This window comes from Glycine max, chromosome 12 (genome assembly GCF_000004515.6).
Source record: "Glycine max cultivar Williams 82 chromosome 12, Glycine_max_v4.0, whole genome shotgun sequence".
Classification (NCBI taxonomy): domain Eukaryota; kingdom Viridiplantae; phylum Streptophyta; class Magnoliopsida; order Fabales; family Fabaceae; genus Glycine; species Glycine max.
Genome location: NC_038248.2, coordinates 37,825,624 through 37,844,281, shown reverse-complemented (window position 1 = coordinate 37,844,281; position 18,658 = coordinate 37,825,624). Strand labels below are relative to the sequence as shown.

The window sequence follows — 18,658 nt, the reverse complement described above, 5'->3', positions numbered from 1 at the left end:
CTATGCTTATTGAATTATATGTGGGTTCATGAGTGTGATGAACATATGAATAGTGAATCTATGATATTATAACCTTTTATGATGTTGAGATCAGTGAATGAATTTGTGATAACATATGATTGTTATGAATGATAATCCTGTTTTGAGAACTATTCATATGTGTGAAAATGAGTTAACTATATCCTTTGAGAAAATTTTTATTGTTGTTAGAAATGATATACTTAGGAAGTTGTGTTCTATGACAGAACTCCTTCTCACTAAAGCGACCCAGGGGTCTTGCCTAATGGGGTATCTTCTTGAGTACCACCCCTACGTTTTGACTTCAAATGACATGTCGAGGTGTTCAATACTACTCCTTAGGGGGATTAGTGACCTTTTTAGTACATATAGGATGAATTGTTATTGATGGTGAAATTTTGATCCTTGAGACTGACCATGAGTGAGATGGTGGGTACGAAGGTGTTGTATCTTAAACATCAAGGAATTCAAGTTTTGCTGTTGTTGTGAGTAAGCACGTAAGTTTGAGAATGCTAAAAAGGCATTCGACCTAGTGTTGGAGGCTGTCGGTGGTAGCTAACGGTGAAAAGGACTATAGAATGGATGCCAAACTCCTAGATATGTTAAGGTCTTTACAAGCCTTACCGAGGTAAGCCATTACCTACACTTATTCATTTTCGATAAAACCACATTTCCTTCACCGAGTTAATTCGAGTCTTTTCTGGTCAGATCATGGAGTGTGACTATATTAAAGGATGTGCTTAGGTTAATCGCTCAAAAGGTGAAATCTTCATGGAGTCAAGTTTGTCATTAGTGTCGATGGTTGATAGACTGATAATGATTATGTTGATGATGATGGTGTATGATGATTGAATTTGATGGGATGGTTGATGGTGATGATTATCATGAGATGCTTTGTTATATGAATTTTTAAGACTTACATTTTATGTATAATTTCTACATGTTTATGTTATATGCGAGATGATAGTGGATCATGCTTTAATTGTTAAGTTTTATCATGTTTTAGTATGCTTGTTTTTTGTAAGCTTACCCTTGTATTGTTGCACGTATGGTTGGTGCCTATGATGATCTTGCATCTGATGTACGCGGAGAGCAGATGGATAAGAGGTGGTCTCGTGTCTTTGGGGGCTTCATGGATATGCATATATGGATGTGAAAACGCACTATCCATTTTTTTCCTTTTTAAAGTTATGTATAATGTTTGACAAATTTAGAGTTTATGTAGTTTATCCTTATAGTGTGGTTTGTGTTTACATGCATGTTCTAAGGAGATTTAGATTACTATGATGTTGTGCATGTGTGTGTGTATGTCGTGTGATGTTTTATTTTGGAGTTTGACATTTTAGCTTTTGATCTTTAAAATGTGAAAAGTTTCCAAGTATTTTCATAATCAAATTAATTGAAGAGTTTTAAATGAATTAAAATAAAGTCTTTCGCTTGAGTTAGTTTATAGTTTCATGTAACGACAATGAGTCGTTTACATGTTTGTTCTTAAGTTTATCTCCAATAAATATTAAAAATTCTTACATATTTTTATACTCATTATCTCTAGGCTTGGAGGGTTTGGGTAGAAACATAAAAGTATTATATTTTGTATTTTAATTTTAGTATCATATGCAATTCTTATTAATGAATAGCTTTAATTTAAAATAAAAATATTAATTATATCATCAATCCTAGGTTTTAACTTGGGTTTGAGGTTTTTTAGTTTTATTGTTCATCGCTAAGGTCAAACCACAAAAATATACTACGAAAAACTGAGGATTATATATATATATATTTAGAAAGTGATGATTTTTTTGATAGAGATTAAAATGAGGCTAAAATGATTTTCACTTAAAAGTAGGTGATACATGGCATTAATATTCATACACCTAAAAAAACAAACAAAAATACAAAAAACATAAGTTGAAAATATTGGTATTCATGTCACTAAACAAATGAAAGTATTGCTATAAATGTTCTTAATCTATTAAATGAGACAATAAGAAATTTGAATTTTAGTCAATGACAAAAAGGAAAATAAAATTTGCATACAATTCGTACATCCTAAACAAAAAATGGAGTCAATATATAGGGAATGTTGAATCTCTTATTTGGTCATTAAGCGTATATTGATTTGTTTAATTATCCCATTGCAGGCTAAGCCAAATGTTGTTCATTGTGGTGCAAAGCGCAAAGTAGTGTCACCTTCTAAAATTGATGATGATGGGCATTGTTCATTAAGTTTGAAAAAGAAACCAAAGTAGGAATGGAGTTGTCCCTTGTGTTAGATTACAACCACAAGTGAAAAAAGGCTTGAATGATCATTTTCAGGGGAAAAAACACAAGGCTAAAGCAACATCTTTGAGAACTCAAAAAATAAGTTAGTGCATCAAGACACCATTATCATTTATGAATAGTAAAAAAAAGTGTGAAACCTAACGAGACTATTGTTAGCATGAATTCCGATTTGGATATAAGACCAAAAAGTCAAGGACTTCAACTTGCCATAACCCCAATAGACACAAAGATACCCACCAATATGAGGAAAATAAGCCAAAACAATGGTGCTACAATTATGGATGACAAATAATATTTATTTTGTGTATCATTAATTCAAATATTATTTTTTTATTTAATAATGTAACAAATTTGTTTATATGCTTTGAGAGTTATAATTATAAAGTGTTACATGAAGAACTTGTTTGACTTGTTGTGACCAAGCTTAATGGATCACATCTTAATTTCATGTCAATTTTTGTTTATATCGCATAAATATATATTCATCTTTTCTTGATTACATCCTTACTACTTAATTTATTGTGACACAGATTCACTATAGAACTCAAAGGTGATGTTTGGATAAAAGTTGAGAAATTGTTTTTGATAATTTTAAGGCATATTCAATTTTTTTTTATGAAGCATGAATATAAAAAGGCAAGAGACAAGAAAGCCCAAGACATCATGAGAAATTTTTTCATAAGTTTCTTTAAGATAGCATTAAGAGGAGGGTTTCATCTTTGCTCCAAGGCACTTGAATGCATACCTTAATTAGCCCAGATATTTGCCACATGACTAAAATCATGTGGCATACATGCAAGTGATAAAGTCGAATTTTTATCCACCAGTATTATTATTTTTAGAGTCTTGGATGCATATTTCTACATGAAATAAGTAGAATCTACCGTGGATAGATGGATCATACAACAAACATCATTAATGGACCAAGGCTAGTTTTGAAATTTTCAATTGCATCTCTACCTCCATGCCCACCAAGTCAAGGTGAGGGGTTGAAAAAGGTCAATGAAGAGATACGATATATTAGTCATGAGAGACATCAAAGCCAAGAATGAGGACTTTGACATGGATGGATAAGTGAACATATAGTCGGTCAAGATCCTAGGCTTCATTTGGACAAAGGTCAACTATCTTGAGATGAAAATCATTAACATGGATATATGACACCATATACATCAAACTAGATTGAACATTGGTCATCTCCTAAATGATGTGTGAAGTCACTATGGAGAACATACATGACTTTAAAGAATATTCTACTATATGTCAATCTTCTAAATAATTCACTCTTACCTATTTTATTTTATATATTAATTTTAAATTAAATTTGTATGTGATATTTAAGAATTAAATATTTGTTTATTTATACAAATACATTAATTTTTTCTTTCTTTTAGTCTCTATATGTCGATGTTTTTCCACTTTTGTTTTTTCTTCTAACTTTAACTTGTAACTTCGCATCTTTTCATTTTTAGTCCCTGCTACGAGTGACGATTGCAAAAAAATGTTAATGTTGATGTCATAGGGACTAAAAATAAAAAAATGAACTTATTGTGACTAAAGATGAAAAGAAACTTACTAGGACAAAAAATGAAAAAAAAAATAACATACAGGGATGAAAATAAAAAATGACATATTTATAAACACAAATAAATATTTAAGCCTTATATCATGTATAAATTTAATTTAAAGTTAATATAAATTAAAACATAAGAAGGAAATTATTAAAAGATGCATGCCAAAGACATCATTCTAGGCCTTAATGTTCCACATGACTAAAATCTCTTATCTCTTTACTTGACACTTTCTAACCCTTCACCCTCGCTTAGTGGGCATGGAGTGAAGATGCAACAATATTTTTGAAATCCAATTTTGGCCCCTTAGTCATGTCTATCATATGATCCACTTATATGCATCAAATTTTTGCTTATTTCATGTAAAAATATACGTTCAAGATTATGCTTTTTGTAAAACCTTTCTTGGCTCCTTAACCATAGTGTCATAAGCTTTTTTGTCTCTTGCTTTTTGTATTTATAGTAAAAAAAATTGCTAGTTTTTTTCTATAATCTTTTGCATTAATTGTTTTTAATATTATTTGTTTGTAACACATAAATATTTGAGAGTGAGAACATGCATAACTTTAAGGATATTTTGTCATACGTAATTTTTTTTAATTAATTCATTCTTATTTTTATTTAATATTGATTTGAAATTAAATTTATAATGACATTTAACACTTAATTTTTTGTTTGTGTCTACAAATATGTCCTTCTTTTCTTTTATTCCATGCATTTTTATTTTATTTTTGGTTTGTGTAAGTTATTTTTATTTTTCCTCCATGTAAGTTTTTTTCATTTTTAGTTCCTCTAAGTTTGTTCATTTCATTTTTAGTCCCTATGACATTAACATTAACGTTTTAATAATAGAGACTAACAACAAGGACTAAAAATAAAATAACGTAAATTAACAGGGACTAAAATTGATAAAAAAAAACTCACAAGCACCAAAAGTAAAAAAAAAAGCCAACTAGAGACAAATTCCATATTTAAGCCTTTTCATTTTTCGTTTTGTAAGTGCTTTTTATTTTATTTTTTGTTCGTGTAAGTTTTTTCATTTTTAATGTGACGTCATTTTTAGTGCTTTTATTTTATTTTTAGTCCTTGTTGTTATTTAACATTTTTATAATAATGACTAACAACAAGAACTAAAAATGGAATAACGTAAATTTACAGGGACTAAAATTGATAAAAAAACTTACAAGGACTGAAAGTAAAAAAATATCCAACTAGGGACCAATTTCATATTTAAGCCTTTTCTTTTTTCATTTTGTAAGTGCTTTACTTTTTTCATTTGGCTTGAATATGTTTTTTTATCCCTATAACTTAGCATTTATTTTTAGTCTCTATAAGTTGGTATTGTTCCAATTTTGGTCATTGTAAAATATTTTGCTCATTTTTAATTCTTGTAAGTTTATATTTTTTCAATTTTAGTCTTTATAAGATTCAAATTTTTTTATTTATAGTCCATATAAGTTTGTACTTACAAGGATGAAAATTGAAAAAAAAAACATAAAAATAAGTGCATTTGTAAAAGGACTAAATATGAGAAAATTATCTTACAATAATCAAAATTGAAAAGTTACAAACTTACAAAAATTAAAATTAGAAAAAAAAAACTTGTAAGAACTAAAAATATATTTAAGTCTTTTCATTTTCGTCCCTTTAATCTATGTAAATTTTCTTTTTTCATTTTTAATCCCTATACAAGTACACCTATTTTTTCACTTTCAGTCATTTTAATTTTTTTTTGTCCTTTAGCCGGTGTGGCAGTACCACATCATTATTTGTTTGTCACATCAACTATTTTTTAATGGAAGTAGATGACAAAAATTAAATTTAGAAAGACGCCAATTCACATATGCTAAAATTAAATACACAAACCAAAAATAAAAGGCTAAAATGCAATAATAGTTATCTTATTTTTGTTAATCTACAATTTTAGTCATTTTATTTTGAAATTGAGACATTTTGGTCCTCCTATCTTACAAAATTAATAATTTTGTTACCTCCATTAGAATGGAAGAAAACTGATTTTATAAAATAAGAAAACTAAATGTATCAACATTTTAAAAAAATTACATATTAATAAATAAGAAGACTAAAATTACATTTTAGTGAAAATAAAAAACAATACTCTCTCAATTCCTATTTATAAGACCTAAATTTAAAATGATATTTATTATTTTATAATATCTAATTTATATTTTTTTTATTAATTATTTTTAAACTAAAAATATTTCTCATTAAAAGAAAAAGAATGTATTGATAAAAAAAATTAGAAAAAAGATAAATATCAATAATAAGTATAATTTAAAAAATATATAAATTTATAACAAATTTAATACTATCAATTAAATTAATTATATTTTTTTTATAATTTTAATAAATTAAATAATTGAGTCTTATATTTAAAAAAATAAGCTCAGGAAGTAACTTACAAGAAACAATTCGATATGTAAGAAAAAAAAACACAAATGGCTTTTATTCGGTGTAACTGCAACCCTACATATGTAACTCTCTGTCACCTTCATCTGTTAACTGTAGTTCCATTCGAATCCGAAGATCGTTAACTCCATAATACTGATTTGTCGTTGAGACCCCATACTCACAACACAACCATGGTGTTCATCGTGTCACCCAATCACAAAACCTTCTCCATAGACCTAAACCCTAACACCACCACTCTTCATCTCCTCAAACTCGCTATACAACAAACCCTAACCCTTCCAATCTCCCACCAGCGCCTCTTCCTCTCCCACAGTCGCCGATTAACCGCCGACAATGACGGTTCCGACGATTCCCTTCTTATCTCCGATCTCGGCGTCGGACCCTACTCAACCCTAACCCTCCACGTCCCCTTCCTCGGCGGCACCAACCCTCCGGCGGTGCCCAAACCGCGCTTCGACTTCCTCAACTCCAAGCCGCCTCCGAATTACGTCGCCGGTCTCGGCCGTGGCGCCACCGGCTTCACCACGCGGTCCGATATCGGTCCGGCCCGTGCCGCGCCCGACCTTCCGGACCGGTCCGCCACCACCATCGGCGGCACCTCCGGCGCCGGACGTGGCCGCGGGAAGCCCGGGGAGGATGAGGACGACGACGAGGGCGAGGACAAGGGATACGATGAGAATCAGAAGTTTGATGAGTTCGAAGGGAACGACGTCGGTTTATTCGCTTCGGCGGAATACGATGAAGATGACAAAGAAGCAGATGCGGTTTGGGAAGCAATTGATAAGAGGATGGATTCGCGGAGGAAGGATAGGAGGGAAGCGAGGTTGAAGCAGGAGATTGAGAAATACCGCGCTTCGAACCCTAAAATCACTGAGCAATTCGCTGATTTGAAGAGGAGATTGTATACCCTTTCTCCTGATGATTGGCAGAGTCTTGAGAAGTTCGAGAGTGGGGGGTATTCGTCGAGGAACAAGAAGAAGAGGTTTGAGAGTTTTGTGCCTGTGCCTGATACACTTTTGGAGAAGGCAAGGCAAGAGCAAGAGCATGTGACAGCATTGGATCCTAAGAGTAGGGCTGCTAATGGGACTGAGACTCCTTGGGCACAAACCCCGGTTACTGATTTGACTGCTGTTGGTGAGGGTAGAGGAACTGTGTTGTCTTTGAAGTTGGATAGGTTGTCGGATTCGGTTTCTGGGATGACCAATGTCGATCCTAAAGGGTACTTGACTGTGCTTAATAGTATGAAGATTACTAGTGATGCTGAGATTTCGGATTTCAAGAAGGCTAGGTTGCTGCTCAAGAGTGTTACGCAGACGAATCCGAAGCACCCACCGGGTTGGATTGCGGCTGCGAGGCTGGAGGAGTTGGCGGGGAAGCTGCAGGTGGCGAGGCAGTTGATACAGAAAGGGTGTGAGGAGTGTCCCAAAAATGAGGATGTGTGGCTGGAGGCTTGTAGGCTGGCGAATCCGGATGAGGCGAAGGCGGTGATTGCGCGGGGTGTCAAGTCCATTCCCAATTCGGTGAAGTTGTGGATGCAGGCTTCAAAGTTGGAGAATGATGATGCGAATAGGAGTAGGGTTTTGAGGAAGGGGTTGGAGCACATTCCTGATTCTGTTAGGCTGTGGAAGGCTGTTGTGGAGCTTGCTAATGAGGAGGATGCTAGGCTTTTGCTTCACAGGGCTGTGGAGTGTTGTCCTTTGCATGTTGAACTGTGGCTTGCGCTTGCGAGGTTGGAGACTTATGACAATGCTAAGAAGGTTCTTAATAGGGCGAGGGAGAGGCTGTCCAAGGAGCCAGCTATATGGATAACTGCTGCCAAGTTGGAGGAAGCTAATGGGAATACTTCCATGGTTGGCAAGATCATTGAAAGGGGTATAAGGGCTTTGCAGAGAGAAGGTGTGGTGATTGATAGGGAAGCTTGGATGAAGGAAGCAGAGGCAGCTGAGCGTGCTGGGTCGGTTGTAACTTGCCAAGCAATAATTCATAATACTATTGGGGTTGGAGTTGAAGAAGAAGATAGGAAGAGGACATGGGTTGCTGATGCTGAGGAATGCAAGAAAAGAGGTTCTATTGAGACTGCCCGAGCTATATATGCTCATGCCTTGACTGTCTTCTTAACTAAGAAGAGCATATGGATCAAAGCAGCCCAGCTGGAAAAGAGTCATGGTACCAGGGAATCTCTTGATGCATTACTTCGTAAAGCAGTTACCTACAGACCACAGGCTGAAGTTCTTTGGCTTATGGGTGCCAAAGAGAAGTGGCTTGCTGGAGATGTGCCTGCAGCTCGTGCTATCCTCCAAGAAGCTTATGCTGCCATTCCCAATTCTGAGGAAATATGGCTTGCTGCTTTCAAGCTAGAATTTGAAAACCATGAACCTGAGAGAGCTAGGATGCTGTTGGCTAAAGCCAGAGAGAGAGGAGGTACAGAAAGAGTCTGGATGAAATCAGCAATTGTGGAGAGAGAACTGGGGAACATTGAAGAGGAGAGGAGATTGTTAGATGAAGGTCTGAAGCAATTCCCTTCATTCTTTAAATTGTGGTTGATGCTTGGCCAGCTTGAGGAACAGCTTGCTGAGAATGCAAAGAGGCTTGATCAGCCTGAAAAGTGGCTTGATCACATGAATGCAGCTAAGAAAGTCTACGAATCTGGATTGAGAAACTGTCCTAATTGCGTACCACTTTGGCTCTCTCTTGCTAATCTTGAAGAGGAGATGAATGGACTGAGTAAAGCACGTGCAGTTCTCACAATGGCTCGCAAGAAGAATCCTCAAAACCCTGAACTCTGGCTTGCTGCTGTTAGAGCGGAATTGAAGCATGGATATAAGAAAGAAGCTGATATTTTGATGGCAAAAGCATTGCAGGAGTGTCCTAACAGTGGTATTCTGTGGGCAGCATCAATTGAGATGGTTCCTCGTCCCCAACGTAAAACCAAGAGCGCGGATGCCATCAAGAAATGTGACCATGATCCCCATGTTATTGCCGCTGTGGCCAAATTATTTTGGCTTGATAGGAAGGTGGACAAAGCCAGGACTTGGTTGAGTAGGGCTGTGACACTAGCGCCTGATATTGGGGATTTCTGGGCATTGTTATACAAATTTGAACTGCAGCATGGAACAGAGGAGAACCAGAAGGATGTACTGAAGAGATGTATTGCTGCTGAACCAAAACATGGAGAGAAATGGCAAGCAATCTCAAAGGCTGTTGAGAATTCTCATCAACCAACAGAATCCATCTTGAAGAAAGTAGTGGTTGCACTTGGGAAAGAAGAGAATGCGGCTGAGAATAATAAACATTGATTTTGTGTCATAAATGGTTAGTTTTGAAGAGAACTTTGAACATTATTTAATGTCTCTTGTAGAATATTGAAGGAACTTATATATTAGTCTCATCCATGTTTCTTTCCTTTGCTTTTTTCTTTCTTGCATGTGCAACTTCTGTATTTTTGTGTGTTAGTCTTCTGTCATCTAACCATTCTCTTGATTTTCTACTTTATTGCATATGTTCACCCCTATTAAAAAATGCTTGTACTAATAGTATTATTCGAGTATCTTCTGTAGGCAACTTTGTGTAGGAAACTGAGTTCAGACTATTTAAGATACTAAAGAATCTCAAACTCAAAGCTAGTTATTTAAAGTTGTCCTTCATTTATTTTGATGCTAATTTCATGAAATTCCATACACTGGTATTAGATTTCAAGCTTCATTGATTGTTTGAAGATGGGTTGTATACTTAGATCTCGAGCTTCATTAGGATTGTTTAACAGTGACCAAAGATGGTGATTATACACACCGTGACCAACTGACTTAGGCAATCAGATTAGGATCGATAAACAATTTCTGCAGATAGATAGAAGCTCAGCATGTGATGGAGGATGAAGCTGTTTAAGAACAACTTTAGGCAACCGAGTATGATCCATGCACTAAGCCAAATGGATTGGCACATAATCTAATTATAAAATATTAGCTATTTGACTTTTATAGTCACTGTCGCTGGTCATCAATGAGATGATTGATTATTAATGTTGAGGATAGAACAAAAGCAATTCTACACGAATTACATAGTATTTATCAAAATGCTGTTGAGCTTATTTATGTCTGTAGAGTGTAGATCAAGTACTATCAAATAAGTACTTATTCAAGTTTCTTGTTGCCTTATTTGGAAATAAGTGATTCCTTAAAAATCATCCCACCACAAGAGAGTTGCTTCTTATACAATATAGCCTCATACTCTGAGCTTCAGGTCAGACAATCAGATGCTTTTGTTTGTTAAGGAATTCAATGATGAGCTGGTTCACCTTCTCGGGAAATTGTTCATGCACCAAATGGCTTCCTGAAATATATATGATTTCCAAGTCTGGCACAAAATTTTTCACTGTGCCACTTCGGATGTAGTCCTCCATGCCAAAAGACTTGAAGACGACATAGTCTTTCTCACCCATCATCAGCAGTGCTGGAACTGTGATTTTAGGATCACTTATACCACTATCCACTCCAAGAGTCCCGTGTGGATTATTAGCTGTGATAATATTACTGATGTACCCTAGACTAGAAAACTATTTTAGAGCATCGAAACATAAGACTTCAACTTAAGAAACCTGGTTCAAGGAAAATGTCACATCTCTTATAAAAGGACCTTAGTTGCGTACAATTATTTAGAATTGGATTTCACTCCTTGAGAATAACATGCCAATACTGAAATAAAAGGAAAACGAATCCACTTTTTCAAGATTTCTAGAAGAGGTACTGTACTGGGACTGAGAATCTGATTACCTGTATGGAACCTGCAATGCAAATCTGAAGCCAGGTTTTTCATACAGTGATACATAGGTTGCCAGGTCTTCCTCAGAGAACCATGGTGGCAGGGGAGTAGATGGGTTATACAAGTCCATGATTTCCTGATTATCGCCTGCTAGTATCTCACTTCCAGAAAAGAGTGTGTAGATGTTTCTTATAACCGACTTAACATCAAAGTGGCAACAATCTGCTTCTGCTCTCCCTGGCTCCTGGATTTAGTTGATCATCAGTTCATTATTGACAGAGAGCGAGATGAAAATGATGGGAGAGAATTTACACCTGCTACTTGATGCCTTAGGAGCCTTTTGGGAGGTTCTGAATAGCAGAGGAACCTGGAAGCATGAATGGAATGCCTAATGTTATGATTGAATATATACTTTATCTGGATGGAGAGCAGCAAGAATATATGCTGGAACGGCACCAAAGTCCTTACCAACAAGCACAACCTGTGATGCAAACAATTGAAAGTGTACATGCAATTAGCCTAGGTTTTCACTTGAATCAAAAGGGTATATTGTTTTCCCCCTTTAAATTTGATATGACCACAAAAGTATATTGAGATAAACCAACCATTGGTTTCAGTTTTCTACCTTTGCTCTCTTTACTATGGGGCTGCTTATATTTGAGCTAAGTTCATAATGGAAATTTTGGTGATAAAATTTCTTAATTTCAGAATTGTCTATGACTGTATTATTCTATAAATCTTACACTCATGCAGTTTTATAGATATGGGAGATATTAATAAAGTTTTTATTTTTTATTTTTTTGTATTGTATAGCACATGTTGTTGCATACCTTGGTAATGCTTAATGAATCTAAAAGACCCACGACATCATCAACAAGGTCAAGTAATTTTGCTTTTTCTGGCTCTGCCGGATGCTCAGAAAGTCCATAGCCTCTGAAATCAAAGGCAATAGCCTGGTAGCCAGCACTTGCTGCAGCAATCATCTGGTGCCTCCATACCATATTTCTGGGAATCCATGTAAGAAAACCACTGCCTTTTGACCTGCACAAGCAGAATTATCACTGAAAATCAAGTTTGAGGAAACTAATCAATCCGCAATATTCTGATATGGGTGTTCAAGGAGTGACCACTTCCAATCTTAGCAACATGGAGCTTTAGTCCTTTCACTTTCACGTGACTGTGCTGGATGCTCTCCATCTGTTGTGAGTTAGTAGCAGGGTGTTTCGCCGCAGAGTGTGAGAGAAAAGGGAGAGGAAATTATGATTTGAGGGGAGAAAATGGTAACGGAGAAATGAAGAACCCTTGCACATGTTGTGTATGTGCAGATACAAACAAAATGAATAGATACTGTTATCTTATCAATGCTATTTTTTTTAAAATATATGTTCTTTTGTGCCATCTGCTTGACATACAAGGAATTCATGTTCATATAATGTGTGTTGTAATGTTGCAGAGTAATTCATTTACTGGATATTATGGTTGCAATTATACTTGTGGTAAACATGGTGATAATAATCCTTCACGATGTTGCTTGTAAGGCTGTGAACTAGAAAACATGGATATGACCTGGGATGCACAAATTTTATAAAATATAAAACACTACATGGTAAGAATACAACGTATAAATTAGTATAAAATATAAAACATTACATAGTTTTTTAATTCTACGATTTAATCATATGTAATGTTAAGATTAGTGTATTATTAACAAATTGGGTTAATCCAGTTTTGTTGTATATTTATTTAGTCTTATCCCCTGTTTGGTAAGAGTGAAAAGGAAAGCCGAAAAAGAATGAAATGAACAGGAAAATATAATGTGAGATCATATTTTTATATTTTATTTTAATTCAAATTTTATATTTCATATCATCTTATTTTACCAAACATTACATCAATCAGTTAGTATGAATTCACAAATTTGAATCAATCAAAATTTTAGGTTGATAAAGTCAAAGAAAAACCCGTTCCATGAACACCTCACCTTACAAGAGCAATTATAATTTTTTTGCTGATTTTTTCTCTAAGTAAATAAATAAGCTATATAATATAAAATAGAAAACAATGAATCTTGACTTTAAAGCTTCACCTAAACATTTTTTGAGAATTTGAAGAGTGACCGACAAAAAATTTTAATGTGAGACTTCTAACATATTTTTTCCGCTCCAACCTATAATACTTAATCAAATCTTCATTAAGAGAATTATTATAAGTCCAACATCATATTAACTTCTTTGACCACACTTCAAAACTTATAAAAGAATATTGAGTTAATATCATTTTTGATCGGTTATATTTTAGAGTTATTTTGTTTTTGATATATTAAGTTTTAAAAAATTTATTTTGATCTTTTATATCAAAATGAAACTTTCAAAATTTGATGTGACAAAGTAAAACAACTGTGAAACATAATAAAGCAAAAATGACATTAAACATTTCAAAATAATTAACTTTACATCGTGGTGACTAAAAATCGCTATTATCTTTATTTTATTTCTTAAAAAATAAATAACTAAAAAAATCATCATCTCCACCTACCTTTTCTAGATTTGAAAAGATAAAAAATGCAGTACCACACAGATCAGATCAAATGACGTAAACACATAATTTCATTGGAACCACACAAAAATTCTTATACTCCTCATTGAAAAATCAAAAAATTTCACACAACTATGCTATTGAAATCAAAAGTAAGAGAGATCAGAAGAGTTGTGTTAAACAAAAGACAGCATAACCTTAACTTATTAATTAATCCATATTTGAATGAGGAAGTCACAATGTGACTCTTTGTGAGGTATGTGACCAAGATCTCCATTGTTGTGCACGGTTGGACCAAACAAGTAGAAAATTTCTCATTTGACATTTATAACCGAACTAAGCAAAGGTGATCAATGTAAAGAGGGGTTGAATAGTGTGTTTCATTGGACCAAAATACACCAAAACAATACATTTTGAAAACATAAAGGACCAAAATGAAACTTTTTAAACATAATATATCAAAGCTAAACAACTGCAAAACATAATGGACCAAAAGTGAAATTAAACCATTTTAAACTTTAAAAGTTAAAAGAATACTAACATTTCTAATGAAAAATTAAAAAATTGACCAAAATGATATATTCTGAAAACATAAAGGACCATAATGAAACTTTTAAAACTTAATGTACCAAAATAAAACAAATATGAAACATAATGGATCAAAAGTAACATGAAGCCAAGAAAATTTAGATGAAAAAAACATCCTAGTTTCTTCTTCTTTTCTAGTTACAGAATAAAAAAGAAAATAAAAATTAGGATATAGTTGAAGTTTACTTATTTTTATTTTATTTTATTATTATAGGCTTTCAAGGTGACCAACAAAAAGGGTCGTGTGATGCAGGACTTCTAAGTTCCAACACATACTTAGTGCTATATGATTATTGACATGTGTCACTGCATTGTTTAGCAGGAGATTAAAGAAGAGGGCAGATCAAATGATCCTTTACTTTTTGCAATGAAAAACGCATGTAAATACTAGTAGTATAGTATTGGTGTGGCAATTGACTTATATGTTTTTTTAGGACTATAGAAGATTTTTTATCTTTTGACCTTTTGTCTACTGACTACGGCTTGATCATTCTGATGATAGACAAGTTTATTCCAGGACCATCAGAAATGATTTTCCTAGCAAAAGACAACAAAAATTTCCATCTTAATCACATTATGATGAAGTACTGTATTACATTTTGAAATACCGGATTTATAATGAGTTTCTCAGCAGCAGTATGCTAAAAGAATTTCCAATCTTAATCACATACCTTCAAATAATACATTATAACGATGTTCTGGTACTAAATCTATCACAAATCTCTTTCCATGATTAATACTACTGCCACTGTTATATTCTAAATGAAAAAAGAAAAACGGTACAACTTGGAATGTATAGTCAGAATGGAATTTCTTTCATATTTTCTTCTGTTCCTTACTGATAGATCCCAAATCTGTGTAGTATAAAGATCATCCATGCAAGCAAAGTCATTCCCAGAATTTCACATACAGAATAAACACATCCAATGGAATTTGTGTATGTATCCCTGGCATAATACCACAACCTCTTCAAATCATCTTACAGAATCATATAAAACATGAGCTAATAAAATTAATTTGTCAAAACTGTTTTGTCCTGCACAAATTGTTCAATTTCAACATCTCCTAACTCCATTTCACTTCCTTGCCTCTCATGTTCATTCTTAAACATGATCTCTATCTGCTCCAATGACTTCCCTTTAGTCTCAGGAACTAGCATGTAGACAAAGACAATGGCTAGAGAAGAAATAGCAGCAAACACAAAGAATGCTCCAGCCACTGAAATTGCACGGGAAACGGAAAGGAAAGACATGGCCACAAGGCCACTACACACCCTATTGCCCACAGCTCCAAGTGAAGATGCTTGAGCACGCACTCTTAAAGGGAAGATTTCAGATGTCAAAACCCAACACACAGGGCCTAATCCAACAGAAAAGAAAGCCACATTCCCACAAACAAATAGAATTGCCAATGCAATCACAAATGACCCTTGTGGAAACAAAGAAAGACTAGCTCCTATGCTAAACAAACAAATTGTCATGCCAATTGTGCTTACAAAGAGTAGTGGCCTTCTACCTTTTTTGTCAATAAGAAAGATTGCTACCAATATAAAAAGGGTCTTTGTCACACCCACAACAACAGTAGCAGCTAGGAGTTTTGCATTATCCTCAATCCCAGCAGCTTTGAAGATTTCAGGGCTGTAATACACAGTTGCATCAATTCCAGAAATCTGTTGAAAACACTGAATCCCAATTCCTGTGATCATCATTCGGCGAAGCGAAGGCGAAGGAAACAACAGCTCATACCACACAGGTTTCTCCTCATACTTTTCACAATTGGCCAAACCAGCAGCCTGTTGTATTTCTGCTAGCCTCTCCTCCACTTCTCTATCACTCTCATTTGTTTTCAGAAGCACTGATCTTGCTTCTTCGATCCGGTTCTGCATTACTAACCACCTTGGTGACTCAGGAATGATGAAAAGAGCAAAGCCAATGAAGACTGAGGGCAAAATCCCCACAGCAAGCATTATCCTCCAGTTTATGTGTGGTGAAAAGCCTGAAAAAGTATAATTTGACACATAACCAAGAAGAATTCCTAGATTAATGAAAATCTCTGGGAAGGTAGTGAGAAAGCCTCTGGTGGTGTTTGGTGATATCTCTGCAATATATATAGGGGCAATCAAGCCTCCAAATCCTATTCCCACACCGGCTAAAAGTCTTCCAACCATTAGTATTGAAAATGAAGGAGCAAGAGTCATTATGAGTGAGCCAATTTGAAAAATCACTGCAGCTATGGCCATTGTCCATTTCCTACCAATAATATCTGAAGTTCTTCCACCACCTAGACTTCCCAGCAGAGAAACAATGCTCAATATACCAATCAAAAATTCTTCCTTCACCTCAGATATCTTCAGATCTTCTTTGATAAATATAACTGCTCCACTCATCACACCCACATCTACAAATTGACAAGAGTAAATCATGTTAACGTTTATGAATAAATAATATATGCACCAGCAGTGTGTTTAAACTATCATTTAATTATAAATCCGCATGTACAATAAGTTTGTTGATGTTTATAGTAAATATCTTAAAAGTGATACTACTGATGATTTCTGATTAGTTGACAGTATAAAAACTAAACATTTTTTATTTAATGTTGGAAGTTCTTCTTTCATGAACTTTAGACTAATACAAAGATGAATCACACAAAAATCAGAGACTAGGCTTATAAAGCATACCATAGCCAAGAAGGACATTGTTGAGAGAAGCAAAGAAGGCACAGGCTATGACATATTTCCTGGTACTGTTTCTCCTTGCTTCTTGATGCAAAACATCATCGTAACCTTCCGGAAGCTCGGAGTTCATCCTCTTGTACTTGTTCTTTGTTCCCAAAGTGATTCCAGACAACCCCACTTCCATATTCCCATGTTGTTGGAACCCCATATCTGATCTTTATTTCTATGTAACTTGCAGTAACCTCTGAAGATTGTGTTTGGTTTGGTTCTGACTTATGAGAGTACTAAAACCATACCATGGCATGAAAATTGACCTTACGGTATACAAGGACAATACTCAGCAACAAGTGGGGGCACTTTTTATGTCATGAAAGCAAAAGCAACCCCACTTCCTAATACCATATTTTATTTACTTACATGTGTGAGTGTGACCTCCCACATTTATCAAAGTTTAAATGCTGCTTTCAATGCAACATCTTAAAATCATTAATAACAATGTCCAATGACTGAATTTGGCTATAAACTACATCAACTAGCTAGGCTGCTATTGTGCTATTAAATAGAATATTCATAATCGAACCAATTGCACTTTGAACATTCAAGTTTTTCAATTTAGAAAAAAGAATTAATTACACTATTACATGCTACTTAAAGATTAATCTCCAAACCATCTAATTATTTGTCTACAAAGTGGAATCAATGATCGTCAGGTTCAACACTTTTGTCTTTTAGCTCTTCACGTGGCAAACTGGCAATTGTTCTTTAAAATATTTTCGTTTGGATCAGATTAAACTATTTTCGTTGGATTGTTAGTCGTAATCGCCTAATCAAATCAAATACATTGAAATATCAGCTAAACGAAATTATTTTCTTTAATTAAGAAATGTCAGTCTTAAATTGGCTTTATAATCAATCTACATTTGATAACATTCACGGAAAGGTATCGTAACAACTCCTCCAGGAAAATTAATGGTATGATAGTGTATATCGTGCTATTCAAATTTGTTTGCTTCCTAAAAATTGAATTAGCTAGATATAGACTTACGGATTGTCTAAGTGTTTTTTTTTTAAAGAAGATTGTCTAAGTAGCCTTTTAAATTCATCTTTTTAGTTTTTTTTTTTATAAATATCTTATAGCAGTATATTTTTTTTTATTTGAGACAAACACTTAATGAAAGTACATTTCCCAACAAAAATTTGAACCCCGTTTCAACATTTTATGAAAGATTAGCCCTATAAAAAGTACACGTATGATAAAAATAAAATGATTTTCAATATAATTTGAATATGATTACTTCAAAAAAAATTGCAACATTTGTTCTAATTTGGCTAGCAGATTGACATTATTATTATTATTATTATTATTATTATTATTATTATTATTATTATTATTATTATTGTTGTTGTGAGAGAAAATTGGATTGGACTTGATCCAACTAGTTTGAATCATACCCTCTTCGATAGGTAATTTGAAAATCAGTCAAGAATACCCTATGAATCAGGTAAAAACTGGCCAGTTTAATTCCTAACAGCTATGCTCCTCTCTCCCTTGGCTAGTTAGTTGCAATTCGTAATGATATTATATTTTTAATTGAGTCAAATAATAACTTTTTCATCGGTTGACAATGTAAAAACTATTTGTGCATAGTTATTAATCTTTTTATAACTAGCCATTAAACTCTTTATAATTGAACTTAATTCCTTGTAATTTTATATTAAGTTATTACTTAATATACTATTTAATATGAAAAATATGTTTATTTATTGCCAATTTAATTACAGTTAAACCAATAAA

The 18,658-nt window shown here is 34.0% G+C and overlaps 3 protein-coding genes across 4 annotated transcripts; 1 reads left to right on the top strand and 2 right to left on the bottom strand.

Annotated features, from left to right (window-relative positions):
- The first annotated feature begins 6,328 nt into the window (after window positions 1-6,328).
- Window positions 6,329-12,461, top strand: LOC100779042 (protein STABILIZED1). 2 transcript variants are annotated; one of them, XR_005887630.1, is made up of 3 exons: window positions 6,329-9,617; window positions 11,877-12,080; window positions 12,184-12,461. XR_005887630.1 is itself a non-coding variant. In XM_003540308.5 (2 exons), the coding sequence occupies exon 1, from the start codon at window positions 6,476-6,478 to the stop codon at window positions 9,599-9,601; it is 3,126 nt and encodes a 1,041-aa protein (XP_003540356.1). In that variant the 5' UTR covers window positions 6,329-6,475; the 3' UTR covers window positions 9,602-9,617; window positions 11,877-12,461. The 2 variants fall into 2 exon arrangements, 1 of the variants encoding a protein (XP_003540356.1); XM_003540308.5 differs by having other exon boundaries at window positions 11,877-12,461.
- Window positions 10,546-12,064, bottom strand: LOC100817171 (epoxide hydrolase A). Its single transcript, XM_006593227.1, has 4 exons — window positions 11,894-12,064; window positions 11,476-11,544; window positions 11,075-11,307; window positions 10,546-10,849 (listed from the first exon to the last, which is right to left on the bottom strand). Exons 1-4 carry the CDS (start codon window positions 12,062-12,064, stop codon window positions 10,546-10,548), a joined length of 777 nt encoding a protein of 258 aa, XP_006593290.1.
- Window positions 12,462-15,093: 2,632 nt separating the features above from the next.
- Window positions 15,094-17,109, bottom strand: LOC100778511 (probable polyol transporter 4-like). The gene is given in 2 exon segments (NM_001252775.2): window positions 15,094-16,583; window positions 16,867-17,109. Coding segments are annotated over 2 exon segments (1,590 nt in total). The 5' UTR covers window positions 17,072-17,109; the 3' UTR covers window positions 15,094-15,198.
- Window positions 17,110-18,658: the final 1,549 nt, after the last annotated feature.